General features: G+C 50.6%; 1 protein-coding gene across 3 annotated transcripts in view; it reads right to left on the reverse strand.

Moving 5' to 3' along the window:
* Nucleotides 1–4,250: 4,250 nt before the first annotated feature.
* GALNT18 (polypeptide N-acetylgalactosaminyltransferase 18) overlaps nucleotides 4,251–25,023 on the reverse strand; it is a 332,956-nt gene continuing 312,183 nt past the window's right edge. For 2 of the 3 annotated variants that reach the window (XM_073216198.1, XM_073216195.1), the window contains 2 exons: nucleotides 18,751–18,915; nucleotides 4,251–4,669 (listed from right to left, as the gene is read on the reverse strand). In XM_073216198.1, the coding sequence (XP_073072299.1) occupies nucleotides 4,523–4,669; nucleotides 18,751–18,915 (312 nt within the window). In that variant the 3' untranslated portion in view covers nucleotides 4,251–4,522. Of the gene's footprint in view, nucleotides 4,728–18,750; nucleotides 18,916–25,023 lie in introns of all 3 variants that reach the window. The other variant, XM_073216196.1, reaches the window with a different exon arrangement.

Here is a 25,023-nt window from a genome sequence, read left to right on the forward strand (position 1 = left end):
AAACAATACACCCCCCCCCCCCCAGAAAAATTCTGGAATAAAAGGAAAGAAGATGTGGGACACCAACTTCCCTTGGGTGGGCTGGGGCTGCAGGCCCCCAGTGGGCATGACAGCCAGGAAGTCAGGCCTCCTCACCGCAGCCCGCCTGTGTCAAAGGCCCCTGATCTGGATGCTTCTGACACTTGGCCTCTGGACTCACTGAAGGAAGAAGCTCTGAGGCTGAAGTTAGTTATTTACCATCTTTGGTGAGACCCACTGAAGGTTTAGGCCAGGACAAGCTCTCACCATATTTATGTGCAGAAAGACTCCTGTGACTGCTGCTGTGTAGAGGGCAGATGAGGGGGAGGCAGGTCCATGTGAGCAAGGAAGAGGCCCAGGATGTACTGACAAGACATAGTGGGTGAGGAGCACGGAGTGAGAGAACAGAAGTCTCTGGCTTGTGCACCTGGTAGAGGGTGGTGTGGTCCCTGGGGTGGGCCTGGGAGGAAAAGTAATGGGTCTGTTGTATGCACATCAGATCAGCAGTGTTTGAGGGTCAGCCACCCAGGGGCCCAGGGCCTGTTGGCTGTGGAAGTTTGGGCCTAGAGCTCAGAGGACAGGTCCACAGTGAAGATGTGGCTTTGGTATTGCTGGTGTCCAGGTGACACTGTGTCCATGTGAGCGGGCCATTTAGCAGGAGGAGTGGGCATGAGCTGCTTCCTAGAGACAAGCATTCAGGAGGTGACTGGAGCAGACACAGAGATGAAATGGGGGATGAGGCAGGAGAGGAGGACAGCCAGTATAGGGTTCATTAGTGTGGGCCATGGTGACCCAGTCCCACTGGGGGTGTTTTGAGAGACTGGAGGATCACACCTCACACTTGTGTTCCTAAAGGGTGAAGAGGCCCATCCTTCATCTCTCTCGTACTTCCCTTCTGCCCACGCACAGACCCAAACATGTGTTTATGGCTGGAGAAAGGCCTCAGGCAGAGGAACAGGAGGCTGAAGCAGCTGTAGGGCTGTTACTGTTGTCAGGTGACCTTGGTCCAGGCAGGTCACTGATGGCTTCTGCAAACAATTGTGCCTGTCTTCCACTGGGGACTGAGGAGTCCATCTTCTTCCTTCATTGCTCATAATAGCTGAGACCACAGGCAGGGGCTGGGGTGAGGGCTGGGGCTGAGTTTGGAACTGGGTTGTGGGCTGGGCAGCAGGGGTGGCTGTCCAGGAGGTTTTATGGCCTAGGCCAGAAGAGCCCTTTCTGGTTATCAGGGAAGGCAGTGGAAATAGGAAACAAAGCTGTTTAATGTGCAATTTATTAAGAAAAATAATGATTTCACTTCGGGATGTTCAGAGAGCTCCTACCAGCTGCTAATTAGCTTGTAGTAACAGCAGAGAAGAGCAGCCAACTGAGGCTGGATTGGGGGCGGGGCTGGGTGTGGGCTGGGGGCACTTCTCTTTCTCCCTCCCTTGGGCTGTCACCTCCGGTTTCTGCCACAGACACACCCAGCACCTCTGCTTTGGATATGTGCTCTTGGACTTCTCAGCCTTATACCTCTGAGACATAGTGGAGCTGAGACTGGCCACATGGCCTCCACTCCTAGGCCAGGCCCTCACGGCCATCTCCCGCCTCTTCTCCCTGCCTGGGCCTGAGATCTGGGCTCAGGGAGATGGTGCGTTGGTGTCCTGGGAGGGAACTGCCCCCAGTTTAGCTTATAGGGGAGGGAGCTGTTCACTGAGCTGCTTCTCGGGAGAAGGTACTGGCACAGGTGGGGGCTAGGGAGGGTGACAGGCATGGCAAGGTGTGGGTGTAGATCGGTGTGAAGGTGTGGATATCTGTGACAGCAACCGGGTGTCAGGATGTCAGTGGATGAAATAATAATAGCTAAGAATTCATAGCACTTACTATGTACCTGTCACTGTTGTAAATGTTTTACGTAAATTTACTCATTTAATTTTCACAACAGTCCCTATTTCTTAAGGGGAGGAAACAGAGGCACAGAGAGGCAAGTAGCTGCCCAAATCATCTCGCTAGTAAATGGCCTGGCTGAGACTTGACTTTAGGCTGTCTGGCTGCAGAGTCCATGCTTGCCTTGCTCCCCACCCAGGCACAGATGGGCAGTGGAGGTGGGAGTGGGGTGGACACAGCCGTGCTCCAGATTGCTGTGGGAGTGGAGCTTGTTGTGCACAGGTGGGGTGTGCACACGGGTGTTGTTAAGGAGGGGGCCTGGGCATGTGCAGGAAGGAGGGCACAGATGAGCTGACCCAGGTGCATGCTGAGCACCAGCACTGCTCAAACTTGAGCAGGGAGTCAGGATCACCTGGAGGGCTTGTTCAACCCCAGCTTGTTTCTGGTTTAGGAGGTGCACGTGGGGCTCGCAAGTAGCATTTTAACAGGTTCCCAGGGGGTGCTGATGTTCCTCAGGTTGGTGCAAGGCAGGATGGGTGGGTGATTAGGAAGAACAGAAACTGGTTTTTTAGAAGTGAAAAAGAGGTGGGCAGAGTAAGACTAGAAAAAAGAGAGTGACTTAGAAGCAGGGGAGGCGGTTATAGCTCCAGGTAGATGTTCATTTGAATGAGCGTAGGACTGAGTACAGTTTAGGCCAGTAGAGAAAGAAGTGGGGGAGGTAGAACATGGCAAAGGCAGTGCCTACGGCTGTTTTCATTTCTCTTTGCTGTGAGGGTCCTGCTTCCTGTGTTGACCTCCCTGATGGGGGCCATCTGGTGCGAGCAGCCTGGCAAATGTCTGGGTATGCTCGCCTTGAGGTGTAGTGGGGAATTAAGTGCACACCGAGGGGGCAGCTGTGGCAACGCTCCAGGAAGCCCCTGTGGCCCCTCCCAGGCTGCATCCTGTGCTGGATGGGGTTCTGCAGAGGTGGCCAAGACAGGGGGCCCTTTCCCCCTGGGGTCCCATAGATGCTGGAGGTTCCTCTGTGTTCATACATTTTCTGACTATAAATGACTGATCCATATCAAGTGGCTGCTGGGGCTGGAAGCCCCTAGGAAGGGGTCCCTGAGAACCTGCAGGGGTGAGTGGGGCTGAAACCTGTCCCAGAAGGGTTTCCTCTCTTCCCTCAGGCTTATAACTGGTCACTCATTATTGCTTTGCTATGAGCTAGAGGGCTGGATGTGGTGCTAGGATGGGACATAGGGTGGGGGTGCTTGCACATTGAAACTAGGAGCCCCCAACTTGAGTAAAACCTCTTTGGAGCAGGACAAGAAACATTTAGCTGGAAGCTACTGGAGGAACAGAGGAGTGGGCAATAGGCTCCAAGACAGATGGTTCCACTCTGAGGGATGCAGTCTCCTGAGGCTGGGCACAGAGGAGTGACTTGGAACCATTACCGAGTGACCCATGTATTACGGGTTGGATCATGTCCCCGCCAAATGACATGCTAGGTTCCTCACCCTCAGTGCCTCAGAGTGTCTTTGTTTGGAAATAGAGTCTTTACAGAGGTAATTAGGTTAAAATGAGGTCAATTGGGTGGTCCTAATCCAGTGTCACTGGTGTCCTTGTAGAAATGGGAAATTTGAAAACAGAGACAAACATATGCACAGAAGGAGAGACTCAAAGGCACAGGGAGCGGACAGCACCTACAAGCCAGGGAATGGCTGCGTGAGGCTACCAGAGGCGGGGAGACAGGCCTGGGACAGATTCTCCCTGTAGACTTCAGGTGACCCAGTCCTGCCAACACCCTGATTTTTGGCCTCCCAGCCTCCAGAACTGGGAAAGGGCTTCTGTTGTTTAAGCCTCCCAATTTGTGGTCATTTGTTCTGGCAGCTCCAGGAAACCAAGGCACCATGACTCGTGGCAGGAGTTGAGTGGTCTTAGCAAGATGGGAGCATTTGCCGTAGGCAAATTACTGCTGAGGGCCTGAGTGGTGGACCACTTTGGGAGGTGACAGAGGTGACTTCAGGAGAGGGCAGTGTAGTCTGAAGCCTGAAGCCCAGCAGCTGACACTCCAGTGGCCAGTGAGCAACCCTGCTTTCCCCAGGAATGAGGCTGTTGCCAGAGGACACTCAGGCTGTCGGGTGGGAAGTGGGACCCTTCTCACTGGAGATGCCTGGGACCACAATGCTCTTCCTGTCACCTGGGCCTAACAAAGCTGGCAGTTTGCTCAGCACGCTTCTGCTGTTGGCAGGGGCTTCAAGCCTCCTTTCTCAGAGGTGAGGAGCAGGAAGGGCAAACAGGGACACATCTTTGGCTGCAAGAACTCCAAGTTCATGGGAGCAAGGCAGGCATCCCCACCGAGCACTCAGTGACTGCAAAAACCATTTCTTAATCAATAGTATTTTATTGTCAGTTATAAATATTTTCCATTTGTCCCCTATTTACAGTTGCAAAAAGTTTATGATATTATACCCTTAACCCACGATTCAGCATCTTTCTATAAACTCCATGAAAATTGAATAGGAAATAAAAAGCTCTTTTGGGGGGGTCCACTAACCTGGTTCCCCCAGACTCCAAATCACCCCACCCAGACAGCAGGCGACATTACCACAGGTGCTACACAGTAGCAAGGGGGCAGGTAGGGGGGTTCCAGGGGTCAGGACGCCAGGCTCCTCAGCACGTTGGTGATGCTCCAGTGCTGGCCTGAGCACTTCTGCAGAACCAGCTGGAAGCCGAACTCCGAGTCGTTGTTCTCCTGCAGCTCCAGGCAGCGCTTGGACTTGCGGTTCTGGATGGGGCCTCCCTAGGAGCCAGGGTGCGAGGGATCAGAGGGGTGGTCTGGGGAGCCTTGGGCCCAGCAGCTGGTGGGGGATACAATTGTCTGTATGTCCAGGTGCCTGGGATCCAGTGAGGCCTGGGAGGTCTGAGGGCCTCAGGCTCCCTGTCTCTGGTAGGTTGGTCTCCTCCCTAAGACCAAACTTGTGCCTGTTCTCATCACAGGGCCCTGGTTCTCAGCTAGGACAGCGACACCCCACCTCAACCTCTGTCCTCCTATTGGGGTGTGTATGCTGGCTTGTTCCAACAGCTCCTACCCCCAGGGCTGGGCCTTGTTCCCTATAACCATGGGCTGGGCCCTGCTCTGAAAGCCTAGTTTTCTTGGGACCACCCCATGGCCGGCCTGGATTTCAGCATTACCAATAGCCCAGGACCTCCTTCTTTTGAGGCCCATGTCCCCAGCTGGACCTCTGGCCTTATCCAAAGTCAGGCTCCTGGTTAACATCCATTAGGTAACTGGTCTCCCTCAGCCCTGGACATGCATGGTTCCCCCCATGCTACTGATGTTCCAGAATGTTCTGTAGCCATGCATATTCAGTTTATGTTTCAAAGCCTCTTCAAAGAAGGGCTATTCTCCCCACAGCAGCAAAGAGGAACTCCCCACTTTTTGCTATTAGAGCCTTGCAAGTCTTGAACACTCTGGGGCTGATGGCCATGAGCCTGGGCATCAGCGTGGACTGCCTGAGCATCTGTGAGTTACAGCAAAGATGGGCTCGACTGGGCTTTGGCCTCCCAAGGAAACAGAATTGCTTTGTGTAGGTACAGGTCCGAATAAGTGGGCCCTGTATAGCTTAATGGCACTTGAGTAAATGGTCAAACTCACCTTGTCCCCAGAACCTATTCCTCTTGTGTTCCCATCTCAGCAGTCAGCAGGCATTTGTGCAGAAAACCCAGGCATTTTCACTGATACCTCAGCCTTGACCCAGCATCTGATTAGGCATCAAGTCCTGCCGATTCCACCTCCCTCATGCCTTGTGGCTGTCCCTCACCCTATCCCATCACACCTGCCCTGGTTTGGGCCACCATCTTCTGTCACCTAGACAACTGGGTCAGCCTCCTAACTGGTCCCCCTTCTCACCTCTAGTGGAAGGAAAGAGTGATCTTTCTAAAATGCACATCAGGCCTGGGTATCAGAGCCCAGGCTCCTCAGTGCATCTTTCTGTATGCATGTCTATTGTTCTTCAATTAAAACAAATTTAAAGATTCCAGCTCCTTCATAAAGGACTTTGAATGGTAGGTGAAGGAGCTGAGGAGCAAGAAGCTGGACAGCCAAGGAGGTCAGGATATACATCAGGAAGGGGAATGGAATTCCCGACTTCCAGTGTGTGGGAGATGGCCCAGGAGGCCACAAACCTCTTCAGAAGCACACAAGGGAATAAAGCAGGCCTTTCCCCCTGCACCCCAACCCCAGCACCTTCCTTGAGGAGTGCAGTGGCTCCTGTGTCTAAGAACAGAGAGGGTGTAGGGGAACCAAACAGGGAGCTCATCTGGGGTCCACAGGCTCAGCTAGGGGACACCAGCCAGCTCAGGCCCTCACAGGCCAAAGGGACCTTGGACAGGGCTCAGAAAGGACCCTGGAGTCCTTCAGTCCAAAGAGACTTTGAAGGCCAGCCCTTTCTCTGAGTCATCCCAGGGCCTTCAGCTCTGCTCAGCCCTCTAACAGGCACTTTCTTTCCCAAGCTGCTCTGCCTTCTGAGCATTCTCCTCCCCCTGAACTAAATGCCTCTGCCTGGGGGCATCCAGCAAGGGGACCCAGCCATTCATCTCAGGTTCCCACACTTGGGACGTTCCTGCTCCTCCACCTCTTCCCTTCAGGTAGGGGAAGGAGAGGCCGAGGTCCCCCTGTTCTATGCTTTTCCCAGTTAAGCATAGTGAAGAAATCACCATTTCTGGTAGCCACACCACACTCCTGAATGCCAGTGGGATGACTGTGGACAGCCTTGAGCTGTCCTCTCAGAGACTGTGGTGCCATCTTGCCTCTGAAAGGCTGGACTTTTGGATCCAGAGGCATCCCCTGTGACATTTGCTCCAAGCAAGGCCAGCCCACTACTCTGCCAGGCCCAGGTTTCTCTGGCTTCTGTTTCCATGCCTGAGCACATCTGCCACCCATGCACCCAGGCTGGGCCATGTGATTGGTGCTTCTCGGTGGGTGTGGGGACAGCCTGCCCAGACCCTCCAACCTCCCTGCCAGCTGGCTGCATGCTCTATCCCATGCTGTGGGTAGCAGAGCTCAGGCAGGGTGGAAATGGAACCAGCCCAGCTGTCTAATCTACAAGGTCTGGGGCATTTGGGGATGTGGGATGGAAAAGGGGAGAATGCTGAACTCCGATGCTTCTTTCCTGGTTGTCAGCTGCGAGGCTGTGGACAAGCCACTCCACCCTCCGGTTTCACTGTGTCTAGGGCCAGATAATTTCTGTCCTGATTACTGGGGGATGAACAGAAGGACTGATGGGAAACCTCTTTATCAGCCATAAGACAACAAATGGATGTGAGGCTGTTCACAGTACTGGGATGAGGGCTCCAGGAAAAGTATGTGACAGGCAGAAAGGAGGCCAGACTAAGTGCCTTCACTCTGCTGGAGAATCTGACGGCTCAGCGTATCCTCTGGGCAGGCCAGGCCTGGCCTTTCTAACAGCAAGGCTGCTTCAGCGACCCCTGGACCATGGAAGCTTGGGGAACTTGTCCAAAACAGAGGAGGCCACAGCCCCCTCCCTTTCTGCTACCACTCAGGCACATTACAAGCCTTCTGTGGCGGCACCTTGCCAAGATCTGAGAGAGGGAGGTGGGGGCAGAGGTCTCTGGGAAGTAAAGTGCTCCTTCAGTCTCAGACATGACATTTCCCAGGCCCTCGTCCGGCCTAACCATGCCCTCAGCACCCTAGAGACAGGAAGTGTGGTGACCCTAGGGCAGGAACAGCCAGTGTGGCTTCAGGGAGGAATGGGGAAGAAATGCAGCCAGGCCAAGAGCAGAGATATGGCAGGGACACAAACTCAGCAAGAGTATCTGGGCCGGTCAGGGAGGGAGGGGCATGAGGCCGAGGAGACTCCCTCACTGGGAGTCCTGAGGGAGACTCTTCCGGAACCGAGCAGTAAGGCTTCCTTGGAGGCCTTGCTGAGCAGAGCCCTGGTATGTGTCTTGGGAGCATATCTGGGGCACGGAGAGAGGAGCCAGGCCACCTGTTGGTGGCAGAGCCAGCGCTGACCGCTGGCCCGGTCTCCCTCCTGCCTTCCTTTTCAGAATTCAGCCCTGCTCAAAACTCTGGCCTCTCCATCCACTCTGTGCAAATTCCACTCACCACGATGCAAAGGAGCTTTCCTTTACCCCATCCAATCCCCTCCCAGTGAGCTTAGCACCCTTGGGAGCTGCCTTACTATCTGCACTGCTACCTGCAGGCTGTTGTGGGTACTATCTGTGCATTGGCCTAAACCTGAGATTAAATAACAGTTAACACTATTTGCCATCATTGTAGCATGGCATCAAGTGCTTTCCATGCCCAGTCTCACGTCTTCCTCACGGTACCCTGAGAAGTGGAGGTGATCATTATTTGCACTACAGTGAATCAGAGACTTGAAGCTCAGAGAGGTTTGGAGATTTGCCCAGGGTAACATGGTCAGTAAGGGGTAGAGCCAGGCTGGGAGCCCTGGCATCTGCTATTCCTTAAGAGGGTAAGTGGCCAGGCCCAGCCTACCATTTACCGCACCTCATACCTGAGTAGACTGAGAGCTGCTGGTGCCCAGGGCCTGTGGGAGAGGAAGATCCCCTTGATGAGCTTTAGGGGCTCTCGGGAGCCAGTTTGGTCTAATTCTTTGAGGGTTCTCTGTAGAAACATGATTAATCCACCTATCCATCTGTCTGTCAAATATTTAATGAGCACCTGCTGTGTGCCCAGAACAGTTCTAGGCCACTGAGGTACATCAGCGACTAAATAGGAAAATATCTCTCTTTGTGGAGACTATATTCTAGGAGGGGCAGCACACAGTAAATCCTATAGTGTGTTAGAAGGTGCTAAGGCTATGCACAAAGATGAAGAGCAGTGCTGTGGACTGAATGTGTCCCCTTAATTCTTAGGTTGGATCCCTAATACCCAGTGTGATGATATTTGGAGGCGGGCTTTGGGGAGGCAGTTAGGTCATGAGGGGACAAGTGCTCTTATAAGATGAGAGACAAGAGAGATGAGCTTTCTCTCTCTGTTACAGGAGGACACAGAGAGAAGGTGGCCATATGCAAACTAGAAAAAGGGCTCTCACCCAGCAGTGAATCTGTAGGCACCTTGATTTTGGACTCCCCCAGTGCCAGAACTATGAGAGAGCAAAGTTTGCTGTTTGAGCCAATCAGTCTATGGTCTTTTTGTTATAGAGTCTGAGTGGACTAAGACAAGCAGGAGAAGATGTTTGGAATTGGCGCTGAGTAGGAGGTGGGCTGCAGTGGTAAGAGGTGGTCAGGGAGGTGCTCGTGAGAAGGTGAGAGCTGAGCAGAGACATGAAGAAGGGCAGGAGGGGGCCCAGGAGATATCTGGGGAGAGTCCCATGTCTCAGTGAAGCTTTCACCAGCAGCAGCCTGGTGTGTTCAGAGAATAGCAGGGAGGCTTATGTGCAGAACAGACTTGGGGTTGGGGTAGGAGATGAGGCCTAAGAGGTGAGGGAGGGGCATGCTGTGTGGGGACGCAGCCACTGAACAGGTTTTGGCTTTTAATCTGGTGGTGGGGCCAGCCATCACAGGGGCGCCAGGTGGTAAAGGAAGGAAGGGAAGGAAGGAGAGATACCTGTTAGCAGGCTGTTGTCCTCACATCCAGGGCCCTGCTAGCAGTCTCTGGGCCAGGCCTGGGGTTCTGGGGGGCCAGGGTTGGAGGCAGAGCCCCCAGCTGGCCCTGCCCTCTGTGGAGGGCTCAGTCTCTTGGTTTACCAGTCCAGTCATCTAAATTATTTGTGTAATACTTACAACTCCAGGATCTGGAAACACACAATACTTTTAATTAAAGAATTTAAATAAGGGCAATTAAACCTGGCAGGGGAGATGCTGCAGCACACAGAGAGCTTAATTAGAATGGAAACCAAATTAAATATGGAAACAGCATTTAAAAAAAAAATTGAATGTATAGAATTAGAAGACTACTAATAATTCTTGGGGCTGGGTTCCCACTCCCATCCTAGTTCCTTCTCATTTGGGGCCTCTCTAGAGGGCTGACTAGGAGGCATGAGGGGTAGAATGAGTGGAAGCCAAGAATACAGGATTCTGCTCCCGGCCTTGCAGCGGCCTCGCCCTGGCCATGACCCTGGGTAAGAGGCTGAGCCTCCCTGGGCTTCTTCGGTCTTCTCGTTTATAAAAGGCACCAGAGCGCTGTGGAGCACTCAGACCCTGTCTCAACATGGAGCACAGTGGGGCATGTGGCGCCCTGGTCTGTGAGCCCCTGGGGCTGCGGCACTAAGAAGCTGACCTCTGATTGCACAGCCACATACTTCTTCTCTGCCTCAGTTTCCCCAAGTGGCAGAGGTGGAGCAGCTAGCATCTGACTAATTAGCCCAGTTCCTTCTAGGGATATGGGCTAGGTAAACAGATTAGATGGAGTCCCTGAGGGTTTGTTATACCACAGGCCACTGGGCCTCCCACCTTTTGATCCAGTGTCTGCACTGGGCCCCAAAATGTGCCTTTTAAGTTTCTAGGTGCTATTGCTAGTGGCAGTGCTGGTCTGGGTCCATGCTTTGGGACCACAGACAAGCTGTCACCCTCTCTCAGAAAAGGGCTAGGCCTGCTTGTCACTTGCATTCACCACTCTGAGGGGAGCATCTGGGCTGAGCTCAGACTGGTCTCACATTTGCAAGCAAGATGCTCACGAGGAGGCTGTCTATGGACCGAGTCTTACACTGTGTAGACTGCTCTGCTTATTTCAGATCTCCCATACTACTTTCCTGTCTAATTAGTTTTCCACAGCAAGTGGCCTGGTGGGCCTTTGGCTTTAAGCACAGTGGCCTTGGGAGTTTCCAGGTTAAGTAGTTAATGATTACTAATCAAATACTTCAAAGCATGGGTGGGATGTTTTGCTCTGGTTAAAGAAACCCTGGGATTAAGTCTTTTGTAGAGGAAAGTGGTCTTTCTGTATTATGAATATTCAACGCTTGATTTATAATAAGCACTTTGGCATTTATTTATTTTTTAAAGAAGACTCATCAGTGCCTGAGTGCGATTAGGCCTGGGATTTGCTGTGAAGGTTCATTGGACTGCAGTTGGGGTAACAATGTCATGTACAAAAGGAAGGGTGAAGAGGGGTTATGGAGACAGCAGGATGGCTGGAGCAAGTTTGCTGAGCAGGCAGGAATCCAGCCAGTTCACACACACCTGGGACTGGCTTGGCGGGGAGACCCAGCCCCAGGCTCCCACTACAACTGGTTTTCTGGAGTCAGGACAAAGGTATATGCTTTGTTTGAAGCATGGATCCAGGTTGTTTGAAGCATGGATCCAGAATTCCCAGATCTGATCTTGGACAAATGAGCTCTCTCTCTGTGCCTCAAGTTTCCACATCTACAGAGTTGGGGATAATTAAAGTACCTAAGAGTACTAGGTGGGGATTAAGTAATATTTGTAAAGCTGTTACAATACTCCCTAGCACATAGTAAGTACCATTTAAGTGTCTGATAAGTAAAATTTAAAATCTCCCCCAGGTCTAAGCAGTAGGGACCCGAGCCGTCACCCCAGGTCCTGGCTCCTGATCTCTGTGGGGTGAGCTGGGGGAACAGGGAAGTGCTGACTGCCATAAACTGAAAACAACAGAAAACATTCAGGGCTACACAAAGCTTTGTCAGTCCCTCAAAACTGGACAGTTCCACACTTGCCCCTTCATAGGATGTGGAAATAAAAAAAGCTGTCTTATTTCAGAGCCATGATGAAATACCCAATTTTAGTCTTTTCTTTTCAGTAAAAAAGGTTCTTGAAGGTGGACTTCTGATGGCGGTTAGGAACTGGAGTAGGAGAAAGTCAGACTCTTCCTCCTTGTGTGTGGGGAAATTATTTGGCAGAATTAGTGGTGCTCCCTGAGAAAATGAGCTCTGCAAATAGGTTCTTTTTTGAGTGGGTTACTCATGATGCATCAAATTATCAAATTAGATCCCACAAATCAGAGCCAATTATCCCTGGACAGACAGGCTTGGCTCTGTGCTCAGCTCTCTTCCAGGCAGTGTCCTCATAATCTCGAAAATCTCCTCTCCTGGCAAAAATAGACATCTCTGTTGTTACCCTTGATGGTCCTCATTTGGAAAATGCATAAATGCTGTGCTGAGAATGAGGCAAACACAGGGGCTGAGGTGTGGGGACGGCCTGCTAATTGGAATGCTGATCTGGGTGCACTTGGAAGCCCAGATGGGCTTGGCCAACATTTCTACCAAAGAGCCGCCACAGCCAAGGAGAATGATGGCACACTCCAGAGTCGGGGGGCAGCAAGAAATACAGTCAGAATGTCACCCTGACATTTCACCAAAAAGCCTCCTGTCTTAAAAATATTCATATAAATGTGTACTCTATAGTAAAAATCATTTCCACTGCCCTCCCTCAAATCTGAAGTTGTAGGAAGAAATACATGTTTATCCTGTAACTTTGAGTGCCATCCTTAATGCACATCTGTGTATTGCAGTTGGGATGCGCTTCCACCTAAAGGTATTCTCTGTAAGAACTGGAGATTTTCCAGCCAAGCAGGCCCTTTGACTATTACATTGAAAGGCCCTTGAAATATGTGCCTATTTTTTTTTTTCAGCATGGATGCAGCATGTGTGTGAATAGTCATCAGTGGTAGGATTTTTTTCCTCTTTGGGTCTCCTACAGATCTAGCTCAAGACCAGGCATTTGCAGGACATTTACAAAATTTTGTAAATCTTGTGCAAATTTTTTAAAAAGGACTCTTCCAGTCATTCAGCAGCACATTGGGTGTCTCCTCTGTCTCAGCTTTCCATCTGGTGCTGGAGATACTCAAAGTGTAAGACACAGTCCTGTCCTCTAGTCTATAGGTTGATAAAAGAGAGGGGCATGGAGTGAAATAATGGATAACAGTTCCACAGAGTGGGATAGAGATGACCCTCATACAAAGAGGTCAGCTCATTTTCAGATTTGTAGGGCTTTTTAAGACAAGTCCCGTGGGACTTCTAGGTGGAACAAGCCCCTCTCAGGGTGCACTGCCTAATGTAGCTTAGAATTACAGAATTTCAGGGTGGTCAAGCCCTTAAAATCATCCAGTCCAAGTCCATTTAGAGCTGTAGAGCCTTAGGTAGCTTGCTGAATGGTCCTCTGAGCCCACCTCTTCCCTGAACCACCAGTCTCATGTCTGGACAGCTCTGACTTTGAGAAAGTGACTCTACAATCTGTCCTTGATTCTCCCCTTGCTGGCCCTCTGTTCAACACAGGTCAGGCCTGCTCTCCCTTGTGTAGGGCTGCTTTTCAGACATTTGAACATAAAGCTCAGGTGCTTCTGAGGTCCTTCTGGTCCAATGGTCCCAGTTCCTTCAACCATGCATTCAAATAGACAGACTTGAAGGAAGTAGGACTTTCAATGACACACCCATTGTAACAGTCTTCTATCACACCTTCAATGATGTCTTGAAAGAGGACTCCAGCATTTGCTTAACCATTCAAAGTCATGGTGATGGGGAAGGTGGATGTCTCATTACCATTGAGGGATAGTCCACTATTTGCTTGACGAGTGTCCTGCCACAAAGCTCCCCTCTGTAGTGACCTGATATCTGCTTCCTCCCTCTTCTTCTTTTGGTCCAGGGGTCACTGACTAAATGCCTCCTTTACTAACACTGCCTCATCAAATCCCAGAATCCCCCAAACTTCAGTATGCAGGGTACTCTTGGAAGATTGGGAGTCCTATACTTCATGCATATGAATTTATAATCCCAGTAGGTAGTCAGTTTAGGAAATGCTTTGAATTTGGAGGGGTCACAAGCTAGAAAAACCATCTGAGGCAACAACGAGCACTTCTAGTGTTAATGAAGTTTCATCATGTGTTAAGGTGGGGAAGGTTGGCTGTGTGAGACAGGTGACTCACTTGAGAAGGATCACTCTGGCTGCCCACTGACTGTTCTTCAAACCCGGAGCCTGGGGTGGTCCTGGATTAATAATCCCCTCTCACAACTTCCTCCATTTAACTCATCGCTACTTCCAGTAGACTGCTGAAATGCCCCTCAAGTCCTCCCCAACAGCCCCTGGCCCCGCTTCTCTGTCTGTTTCCTCCGATCCTCCCTGCGGTCTGCGGCCAGAGGGCTTCAGGCCCCATCACGGCAGTGCACTGCTCAAGAACCTCCCCTTGCCCCTCACTTGGCTCTTAAAGTGAAGTCCAAACTTCTCGGCATGGCTGTCAGTGACCACCATTATCTGCCCCAAACTGACTCTTACATCTCATCTCTCTCACGCCCCATTGAAAATTCTCAATTCTACCCACACACACTGGATTTCTATTCCTTAAATGTTGTCTTCTTTTTCTTGCCTTTGCCCAAGCTGAGCCTCTACATGGGATGTTTTCCTTTTAGGCCAGGGAACTGTCCTACAGCTTTGAAGATCCAGATCAAACAGAACTTGAATGTGAAGCCATCCCTGAGTCCTGCAGACAGCCCATCTCCCTGGGGGCCCAGAACACTATACTCTCATTTCAGCTATCATCCAGTTTTGTTGTGCATTTATATGCCTATGAGCTGCTCCAAGGCAGAGGCTGTGTCTGATTCATATCTGCATCCTTCCTGCCTAACCCCATGCTCAATGAATGTTTGATGAATGACTAAAGGAAAGAATGTTCATAATTGGAAAATTGCTCAGCAGAGCTCTGTACATCAGTATGGCCAAGAGATGTTTTCATCAAATGTGGTTCCTAAGTATCAGTACCTAACACTGTCCTGATTCATCCTGAAGCATAGGAAATTAAGAAGAGCTTGCAGCAGTTGGAAGAAAGATATTTTTTTTAGTTAAACAGAAAATCAGAGTATGAGATTGAACATGAATATATGCAAATACCAATCTTCTTTGTAGGAGAACCTGGGAGAATCGCACTAGATTATTTTGAAATTAATTCAGCCTGAATGTCTGTGAAGTTTAATGCAGCCCCCAGGAGAGTAAATAATGCAGACTGTGAAGCCAGAAAGGAGATCTCAAATGCACCAGTAAAAGCTCCTTTCAGCCTGACTTCTGCGTAGAACATTTTAGTTGGTAGGGTCCCCACGTAATTTGCAAAGATTAAAACCTGTTGCAAGAAAATCAGCCCTAGCACATGACTTTAATCATTTAAGAGGCTCCCAGATTCCTCTTGCTTCGTCAACAGTCACTCCAAACCAGTGAAGGCTTGGGGACAGATTCCAGGTCACTTGATAAATATTGATCATTTTGCATTAAATAAAAATTCCACATACATTAATTTTAAAATATTAAGTGAGAGGAGTTGCTCTGGGTTTGCAAGTTAGGGATTTAAAAATATTATTTACAGTTTCCGTTGGTAGAAGGATCAAAGATGTTACTGCCAAAATGCTCTGGGAGATTTTTAGATATATGTGTACGTGGCTGACAGCTGCCCAGTCCCTAGGACTCCACATGCCCACATGACCTGCTTTGGTGGTCCCTGTGCCCCTTCAAGCAGGGACTGTGCGGGGCTGTCTGTTCAAGGCCAGGCAGGAACATGAGGGAAGTAAGGAGCTGGATTTGAGGTGTCTTTGCCTTGAGGATGCCCATTTTAGGGGCATGTTCCTTTCTCTGCCTCAGTCAGGGATGGACAGATGAGGGCCTGCCAGACACACTTAGGCATCTGGATCTGGAGCTAGAGATGAGTGACATCAGCCTGAGGCCTTGGGGCATGTGTGGAGGCTATTTGTCTGAGAGAGGGTTGGAAAGGAGGTGGACGTGCCTGTGGGCAGGGGCTTGAGATGTCAAAGCAGCTGGGTTTGGAGTCAGAAGCCCGCTTGAACTCCAGCTCCACCACTCTCAGCCAGGTGATCCTGGCCAGGTGACTGAATCTCGTTTTGTCACTTTGAGATGGAGTTGCTCTGCTTATTAACACTGACCTGCCTGGGGCTGGACCCAGTGAGGCTGGGGACCTGCACACAGATGGAGCTGTTTCCTTGGCGATTTTGAAGCTCCTCGGAGGAGCGAGGCCTCTGAAGGGGCTTAGTTCAGTTCAAGAATACTCATATCCGGGGGACACAGAGTTCCCCGGGTGGCAGGGGCCTGCCTGGACCATGACCTCCAGGGGCTGTTCCAGGGCCGCCTGGGTCCTCTCCTGGTGGGCTGCAGCAGCGGGCTCGTCCGCTAGAGGACTCCCCGCCACGCCTGTCAACCTGTCTGGCCCACACCACCAAATGCTGGGCTCCTCGGGTCAGCCTCAGACCCTGTCCTGAGATGAGATCTTGGTGACCAGGCAGGGCCACTAGGATCCCAGGGTCACAGAGGGAAGGAGGGAGGGAATGGCTAAATTTTCAAACTGTATTTCAGCCCCCTGCTAACTCATCTTCCTGCCTCTCTCCCTCTTCTAGAATCTACCTTTCCCATTCAGCTCCACCATCTGTGCCACAGAGGCTTTCAAAAGCCCAGACCTAAATGCATCAGTCCACTGCCTCACATTTTCACTCCCACAGGACCAGGTCCAGCTCCTGTGGCCACTGTGACTCGGCCCAGATGCCCTTCTAGGCTCATGTCCAGCTGCTCTGTGCTGTGTGCCCAGAATGCAGCCACACCGGACTCTCTGAAGTTCTCTGAACATGGCCTGGGTTTGATGCCTCACAGCTTTTCACATGCTGCTCCCTCTCCCTGGAATGTGCTACTTCCACATGGAACAGGCCTGTACATATCCTTCAAGGCCCAGGGTAAGTCCTATCTCTTGGAAAAAGCCAAGAGCCCTCCTCCAACCTACCACCACCACCCGCCTACTGTGTTATTTCATTCACAGTCCCCAGCAGGAGGCTGAACTCAGGGGCTCAGCAGGCCTGGCTGAAGGCAGCAGAGAGCAGCCTGAGGTGAGCCTCGGCACAGGGCCTCCAGGCGGTATGATCTCTGTTTCATCCCAGCCCCCCTCACCTCCAGGGGGCCAATGTGTCCGTTTCTGTGTTGCCTCCAGCCTGCAGGCCTAGTTTGCATCTAACCTGAGCTGGGAAACAACAGTCCCTTCACCACCAAGCATACATCCAGCCTTCCTCCCTGACCACACACTTTCATATCCTTCTCTGCCTCTCAGTTTAAAGGGGGGCAGAGGGGATATGTAGCCTTGTCCTGTATCACTCTAGGTGAGAAACATGGTAGGGAAAAGTGACTACAGCTTCTGCTGGGCAGAGTAAGAGTATGGGGTCAGCATAGGCCGCAACTGGGGCACCTGGTACTTCAGCAAGTGGAAAGGAGGCAGAGGAAGACATGCTCCTATTCTTAACCCACAACCCAGACCCTGACCTTCTCCCAGGTGGCCACTGCCAACCTACTCCAAGGATTAGAAGTAAAAGAGAGAATTTGAAATAGTTCATGAATAATAACCAACATGGACACCCTGTGTCTCAGTTTCCTCATCTATAAGTTCAGGGTAAACGGTACCTACATACAGTTGTTGTGAGGATTAAATGAACTAAAATATACCAAGTGCTTAGGAAGTCTGGCACATAGGAAGCACTGTTTGAAAGACAGCTATTCTAACTGTAAAGGGACAGACCTTTATAGTTTATAACACATAGCCAAGGTCACATGGACAGGGAGGGGTAGCAGCAGGAGCTACCAGTCCCTGTGCACCATTCCCTTGCATCGAACCCCACACATTCTGCAGGTCCAGCCAGGACTCAGTTCATCCTCTACCCACCTCAGAAAGGCTCCCATTTGGCTCCCTGTACTGCTCCCCAACATCTGTTTTCCTCGGCTTGCAAAGCCCCTAGCCTGGCTCTTGCTTCTGCTCTCCAAACACCTCCCAAATCTATGACCTTGTATTATACTTGTCTCTTAGCATTGAACTTCATCACCCATTTAGGACCCAACTCACATACCTACCCAGGTCAAAGGTGCCCCACGCCCTTAGAACATGATGTAGATGGGACTTCCCTTACTGCCCACGACAGGGGAGGCAACAGGACAGCTCCTTCCAGAGCCCGCCAGCTGCCTCCTGGGGGCAGCTTGTTGGGAGCTGGAGTCAGGGCCTCTGCTTCTCAGTGCCTAGAACAGACATTCCCTTCCTGATGTCATTCCTGGAAGTGTCCACCACATGAGTCCCCAGCAGCTTTGATGCCCTAGAGCCCCATGGTCCCCTCACCTCCTGTTGACACTTTCCCTGTGCCATCTGGGAGGTAAGTGTCCCTATCTATGGAGGAAACTGATCCTGACTTAGTGGATTCTGTGGGATCTGGGCCGAGGCACAGGCTCTCTTCAAAGCTGGGTCATGGGGGGCCATCTCCAGCTGGGCATCTTGATCCTTGGGCATCATTTTATAACTGGGCCAGTGAAGAGCAGGAAGTCATATATGGGCCTTGGAATTGATGCAGACTTAATAAAAAGCATATTCTACTGTCACTAAATGTGTGGCCTGCTCTCCACAAAATGCGCCCATGACACTGTCCTTTGAGGACTTCATCCCCTACAGCGACCCCATAGCTGAAGGAATGCAGAGGGGGTCACAGATCAGATGGCCCAGCACTGTCCATACCTGGGAGGCTGTGGCTTCACCACATGACAAAGGGCTTGTATAGAAGAAATGAAAAGCTATAAAGCCACAGAGACCCAAGTTTAAATTCAAGCCATGCTCCTTACTGTGTGACTTTGGGCAGGTGACTACCTGCTCTGAACCTCAGTTTCCTTATAGAAAAAAATTAAATAAATGATGATAAAACTACAACAATAACAACAATCTCCTTTAGGGCCAATATCAGCAGTCAATGAGCTAGCAAATGTCTGTTGGCACTTAATAGGTGCTCAGTGAATCCTGAGAGTTGGCCTGGAGTCACAGCCTCTATCGCCACAGCGTCCCTCCCCTCCTCTCCTCACATGCTCTCCCTGGCCTCTGAGGCCTCTCTCCCCATTTTTCTCTGCTGTCGCTCTTCCTGGGGGCTCTGGGGCTATTACCTGAGAGAACTGCCAGTGAAGCTTCATTCTCTTGGCTTTGGCGTAACTGCACTCAATGAGCCGTGGCCGACTGTTGACATCCACCAGGCACCGGTTGTCATCATCGTCAACTGTGGGGCTCAGGACGCCCACGTGGATCTGCTGAGTGCTTGTGTAGTACACATTCTGGGCATGGGAGAAGGGCGAGGTTCAGCGTTAGTGACCAGAGAGCTGGCAAAGAGATCACAATCCATCGGTCTTCAAATTATTTTCTATTGCAGTGGATGAGAAGCAGCCCTTTTACATGATGATCCAGTATAGTATCTGGCCCACGTGTGTAGCTGATAACAAAACTTCACCTTACCATAAGTAATGCATTCTATTTTTATTCTGTTCTTTAATTGGAAAGCATTGGTCATAACCTTTTACATATATTTCACCACTCACAGTTTAAAAAGCATTGCCTTGAATTCATTACTTGCAGGCTTGCTAATTTACTCCCTCCATAAATATTGTGCAAGATTCTGTGCTTGAGAAAAAGAGCCAAAGACCTAGGCCATGCAGTCGGGGAGGTTGGTTTTGTGGGATGGGAGATAGGTAACACAGAATTTCCAACCATACTATGACTCTATAGAGCAGTTTGATGAACTTTTACTTAAAGGGCCAGATGGCAAATATTTTTGGCTCTGCAGTGTGTTGGGAGTACCCAAGACCACCCTCAGGTTCCATGATTCACTAGGACTTAAAGGAATCAGTAAAAGTTGTGCTCACAGCTATGATTTATTACAGCGAAGGATACAGATCTAATCCGCAAAGGGAAGAAGCACGTGGGGCAGAGTCGGGGAAACCAGGCCCAAGCTTCCAAGGGGCCCCTCCCAGTGGTCACAAAGGATGCACTTCATTCTCCCAGAAAGGAGTTGAGACAGTATGTGAGAAGTGCCGTCTACTGGGGAAGCTTATACACTCAGCTGGGTTTTAATTGGGAGCTGGTCACATAGGCAGCCTCTGCCCGATGTATAACCAAAGTTCCAGAACCCCAGAAGGAGAACAGGTGTTCATATTTTGGAAAAAGCAGGAAACCATAAAATTTGTATAATCAGGTTAGATGCAGTTCTGGGAATGGTGGGAACCCTCCTAAAATCCAAGTTCCCAGATGCCAGTCAAGGGTCAACCTTGTAAACAGGCCTTTCAGGGGAAAGCAGTCAGGCCTGGGGTGTTAACTCTTTTCTTCACAGAGGGCTATACAGTCTGAAAACTCAACTCTGCCACTGTAGCATGAACAAAGCCATAGGCAGTACTTAAATGAATGGCTGCATCCCACTAATCCATTATTACAAAAACAGGGGCTATCCCGTGGGCTGTAGTTTGCTGACTCTGGTCTAGAGGAAAGCCACATGACCCTTGGCCTTCAAAGTTTTCAGTCATGTCTGCAGCCTCAAGCAGTGGTTCCCAGCAAGGGCTCTGAGAGGGTAGCCATGGGTTGTGTATGTTCTTTTCTTCATTTTACTAAAGAAATTATTAATTACCATGGGGCAAACTGAGACAGCACATTTCTTTGCTTTAAGTTAGACTTCAGGGTGGGCCCTCTTCTTACCTTGATCTACTCAAAACTTCTTCCTAGTAAACATTTTTGATTAATTGCAAATAATAAAATGAAGTATTCCTTGTTTTAGTCATAGAGGACAGCTGACAAGGACTTTGTAAACATGGGTGCAGGGCTTATATAAATGGGACCACAGGGTGAGAAGGACAGTGCAGATGAGGAGGGGAACTAAAGGGTAGGCCTTCGGGGGCATGTTCTGCCTGACCCTAGGTGGAGAGGGGTGGAGAGGCAGGTAGGGTCATCAGTCAGAGATAAGAACCTCAGGCCAGTGTATCAGTCAAGACTCAACAAGAAATAGACGGCACCCTGAAGGTAGGGGAATCTGAGGAGGGATAATAAGGCACAATTCTCAATGGTGTGGGTAGGGAGGGTGTAGGGGAACCACAGGGATAGTATAGTTCCCTGGACAGTGACATGGAGCTGTTAGCACTCCTAGGCCCAAAGCGATGCAAGGACAGAGCAATTATGAGAACCTGTAAGAGAAAAGTCACATGGAGAGGGTTTACTCTTGAGAAAGGCTCAGGGGGGAGGGGCTCAGGGGTAAGAAGCCAGGGATCAGGGGAGCCCGCTGACATACCCACAAGTCAGCCTCCCAGGGTAGAAGGAAAAGGCGGGAGAACAGGTCTAGAGAGACAAGTGGAAGGTACTCATTCCAGCTAGGATCTTCTCTCTAAGGTGATCTTACGATGATCAGGTTTGGTGAGTCCTTGGAAACAGACATTAAACCACTGAGGTGGTTGCTTCTTCTTATAGCAGAGGTGAAGGATCATAGCAACCAAAGTTCTGAGCAGAGGCCAAATGTAGAACTCCTGGGTTCTCTGTGGAAACGCGACCAGAACACAGAGGCAAGGGGAGCCCATTCACCACCTGAACTGGGTAAGAGGTGGGCTGCTCATCGGAACCCTGAGACTATCCACTGTGTGACCTGGAATTGAGGGTGAATTTGCTGACCAGTAGGGTTTAGGAAATTAAGTAGATGCTGTTAGGCTTCTCACTCATTCATCTAAGAACAAATAATCTCTAAGTTGCAATACAGAGATGAGAAAGCCATGGTCCTTTCTGGAAGATACAACAGCCAAATTGAGGAAACTAACATCAGGAAATGATGGCACTAATCACACAAATATGAGATCAGTTTCTGCTTCCTCCACTTGCCTGACTCTTGCTACTCTGAAAATAGAAATGAAAATTCATCACCTCCAGAAAGCCTTGCCTGAGTACGCAAAAGTGTGTGGCCTCAGCCTGCTATCGGAGCCTCTCTCCAGAAGGCACGTAGTTGTTTATGCCGTTCGGTTGAACGCCCCATGCTCTCTCCTCAGAACAAAATGTATCTCTTAGTCACCTTGCATGCCAGGTCCCAGATTTCCTGAGGCTCAGGAGTGTGGGCTGTCAGACAAGGACAGCCAGGCAGCCAGTTACTGCCTCCCCTTCCTTCATCCCTGTAATCAGAGCCTGACTCTCGTCTCCGGGGCAGGCTCCCCAGACACAAGCGGCCGCCCAGGTAATAGCTGGAATCAGTTTTATTCACTTGGCTGCTCTGAAGTGCTTGGGGGAGATGCTCTAAGAGACATACGTGCACTTACTATCTGGCACAGCTGTCATCAGAGCCGCTTATTGCTTCAGAGTCTGGGAAAATCATAATAGGGACACAGTTGTTTGTTATTTAAAAGGCAACCAACAAAGTACATCTCAAGTGGCGTCACCACGGCGCCAGCAGATCACAGAGACGCAGCAAAGCAGATTCTCTCAAGTTGTCACTTGGACACCTCAGAAGCCCAGCCAGTGGTGGATTCAATCAGTAAGTGGCCCTAACATAAGAGAGGGGAAGCAGTTTTGTACAAGATGCTCCCCCCCTTAATGTCTGCAGGCTCAGAAAGTACAGCTATGCTTTCTGAATGGTTTAAGTAAGAAATGAAGTAGAACTGTGGTTCTCAAAGTGGGGGCAGTTTTGCCAACTGGGGGATATTTGGCAATGATATTTTTGGTTGTCCTGATGAGATGTGGGTGGGGCAGGCTGCTCAAGGCATCTAGTGGGCAGAGGCTGGAGATGAGGCTCATCATCCTATAGGACAAGCCTCCAGAGCAAAGAATTAGCCCACCCTGAATGCCTAGAGTGCTACTGCTGAGAAGCCATGCCTTAGGCCGCTAGTAATGCAGGCAGAACTGGTGTTAGTTCTTGCTGAGTGCCAGACAGGAAGGGGTCTGCAGGCTCTATCCCATGGACTCCTAATGACAGCTGTGTGAGGTGCTATTACTCCCATCTTGTAGATGAGGAAACTGAGGCAGAGAGGAATTAAGCAACTTGTCCAGAGTCCTACAAAGAACTGGAGAACAGTAGCTGAGATTTAAACTGAGGCAGTTTGGCCCCAGCTGCCCCTGTGACCCCTCACCTCACTCTGGTCACTCCAGCTCCAGTGGCCAGGCTGGACAGGGAGGCTGGGAGGCTGGCTTAGGAAGCTAGGAAGCTTCCACTGTGATCCATTGGAGCCATAGGGGGGCCTGGACCAAGGGAGTAGCAGAGAATTTGAGGGGCCTCTACTAAGGCCTATGATTCTAGCTGGCATAAAGTGCTGAGACAGCAGTATCTGTCCTGCAACTTCCAGGGAAAAATGGGCTGGCTGCTGGCCTGTCTGTGGATGCTTTACACACCCCTGGGGCACAGAAAAGACATCCTGACCACTCAGCTCCTCCTCAGCTGCAAGGGACTGGTTCAGCTCATTCCCTAGGCAACCCCACACAACCCAGCAGGGCTACAAATCCCATCTCAGGCATTTCACTCTGACTCCTGCAATAGAAAGAGAAAAATGACTGTCAAGACAAAACAGCAAACACACCTGGGTCCCAAGTGTCACACCAGTGGCATTTTCCTCTCCCTCAGGCCAGGGAAAGAAGTAATGACTCATGGCTGAGCTGGACAGACAGCCAGCTTACAGCACCTCTAGGGACACACAGCTGCCCTCAGGACCATGAAGCCAAGCCGGGCAAAGATGTCCAGGGCTGGAGGTTCCCCATGCTCCATCACTTCATCTCCAGGTCAAGCAAGGACCCCTACCCTGCAGGATGTGGGCAGACCCCTGTGGGGGTGCTCAGCACTCCTTCCCCACCTGGCAGGCAGAGGTGGGACCTGCCTCTGTCAGAGACTGGGGTATGGCCTTCGTCAGGGCCCGCCCCCTTTATTATAACACATCACCTCACTGACAGTACTGGCCCCTGGGGGTGGAGCCACCTCAGGCAGGGAAGTGGGGGAGAAAACAAAGATGTTTTGTGCACCTGTATGCCAAGCCCTCTGCTAGGTACTTTCCATACCTGCGGTCACCTGTATGGCAGGTGGAAACTGAGGCTAAGAGAGTTTGGAAAACCTGCCAGGCAGCAACAGGTGGGCAGCTGCTCTTGCCTCTCTGCCATGAGGGAGGTTCCAGGGAAGGCTGAGATCTTGCCAGTTCAGGGCCTTCACCGATTCCCAGGGGCAGAAGCCCTGGGGGTCCTCCCCAGCCCTCAGCAGGACCTCCCAGAGCAGAGGCTGAGAGGAAAGACTCATCGGATGGGCAGAGGGAGAGGGGAGGAGGGCCTCCCAGGCAAATCAGGAATGTGGAGCAAAATGGGTCGGTTAAATTACTTAATAATACATTTTCAAGGTACAACAGAAGTACTAGCTCTCTTCCAAGTGACGGGCATGTGGAGTTGGAGCAGCTTTATCTCCTTCATAGAGTAGTGCTTCCTTGGCAACACTGCTGGCCTACTGAGTGGGTGCCCTTGAGGAATGAGTATCTTAGAGACATTGGGGCACACCCTCTAGGAGATGGGGTGGCAGTGGTGGTATTCGGTTAACAGCTTCCTGGTGAGTGGTGAGGTGGATGAAGTGGGACAGCCATATTGGAACACCCTTTACAAGAGGTTCTAGAACTTACCACAGGGAGAAAACAACTTTATTTTCAGGGTGTTTTCATGGGACAAGTGACCAGGATGAACCAGGGTTCTTGTGGTCATTTCTTTGGCTACTTGGAGGGGATGTGTCCCCTAGAGGATTGCTGTAGCCTAACAAAGAATGAAGAGCCCAGCTTTTTGCAGGGGTTGGGGTCATGAGGGCAGTGACACATTTTAGGGGTCAAAAATCACACATAATCGTGAGATAATAAAGGGTTAAAACGGGGTATATGGGAGTCTTGCCAATGGGTTTCAGCCCCAGGCAAGTTCACAATGGCTTCAATGTGATCAAAGAAATGACAGTGAAACATTCTTGGGGTAAAAGGATTATACCCAACTTTATTTCCATGGTGGCAGGTCAATCACTAAAATCCCATTCACTCAGAGCAAGTCTGCATGCAGCAAGCCAGTCTCGGCCTCTGGGCCTCTCAGCCTGCACAGCCATCCTCTGGCTCTGTCCTTAGTGCTGCCACAACTCCAGCCTCTGCTCTGCTCTCCTGCAGCCCTGCAGCTGTGTCACTGTGTCACCCAGAGCACTGGGCAGGGCTCTTTATACAGGGTCAATAACAATACATTGCCCACACGTGTGTAGTGAGCTAGCCAACCAGGACCAGGTGAGAATCCTGGCATCAGGAATCTTTATTTTATCCACAGTGGGGAAAATGGAAGCACCTATGGCCAGGATCCTCACCTGACCCTAAACTACTTGATGATGTAACTGGTCTGCTGCTAAGCAACTGCTTCCACATCCACCCACAGGCAATGAG

Source organism: Manis javanica, chromosome 11 (assembly GCF_040802235.1).
Source record: "Manis javanica isolate MJ-LG chromosome 11, MJ_LKY, whole genome shotgun sequence".
Classification (NCBI taxonomy): Eukaryota; Metazoa; Chordata; class Mammalia; order Pholidota; family Manidae; genus Manis; species Manis javanica.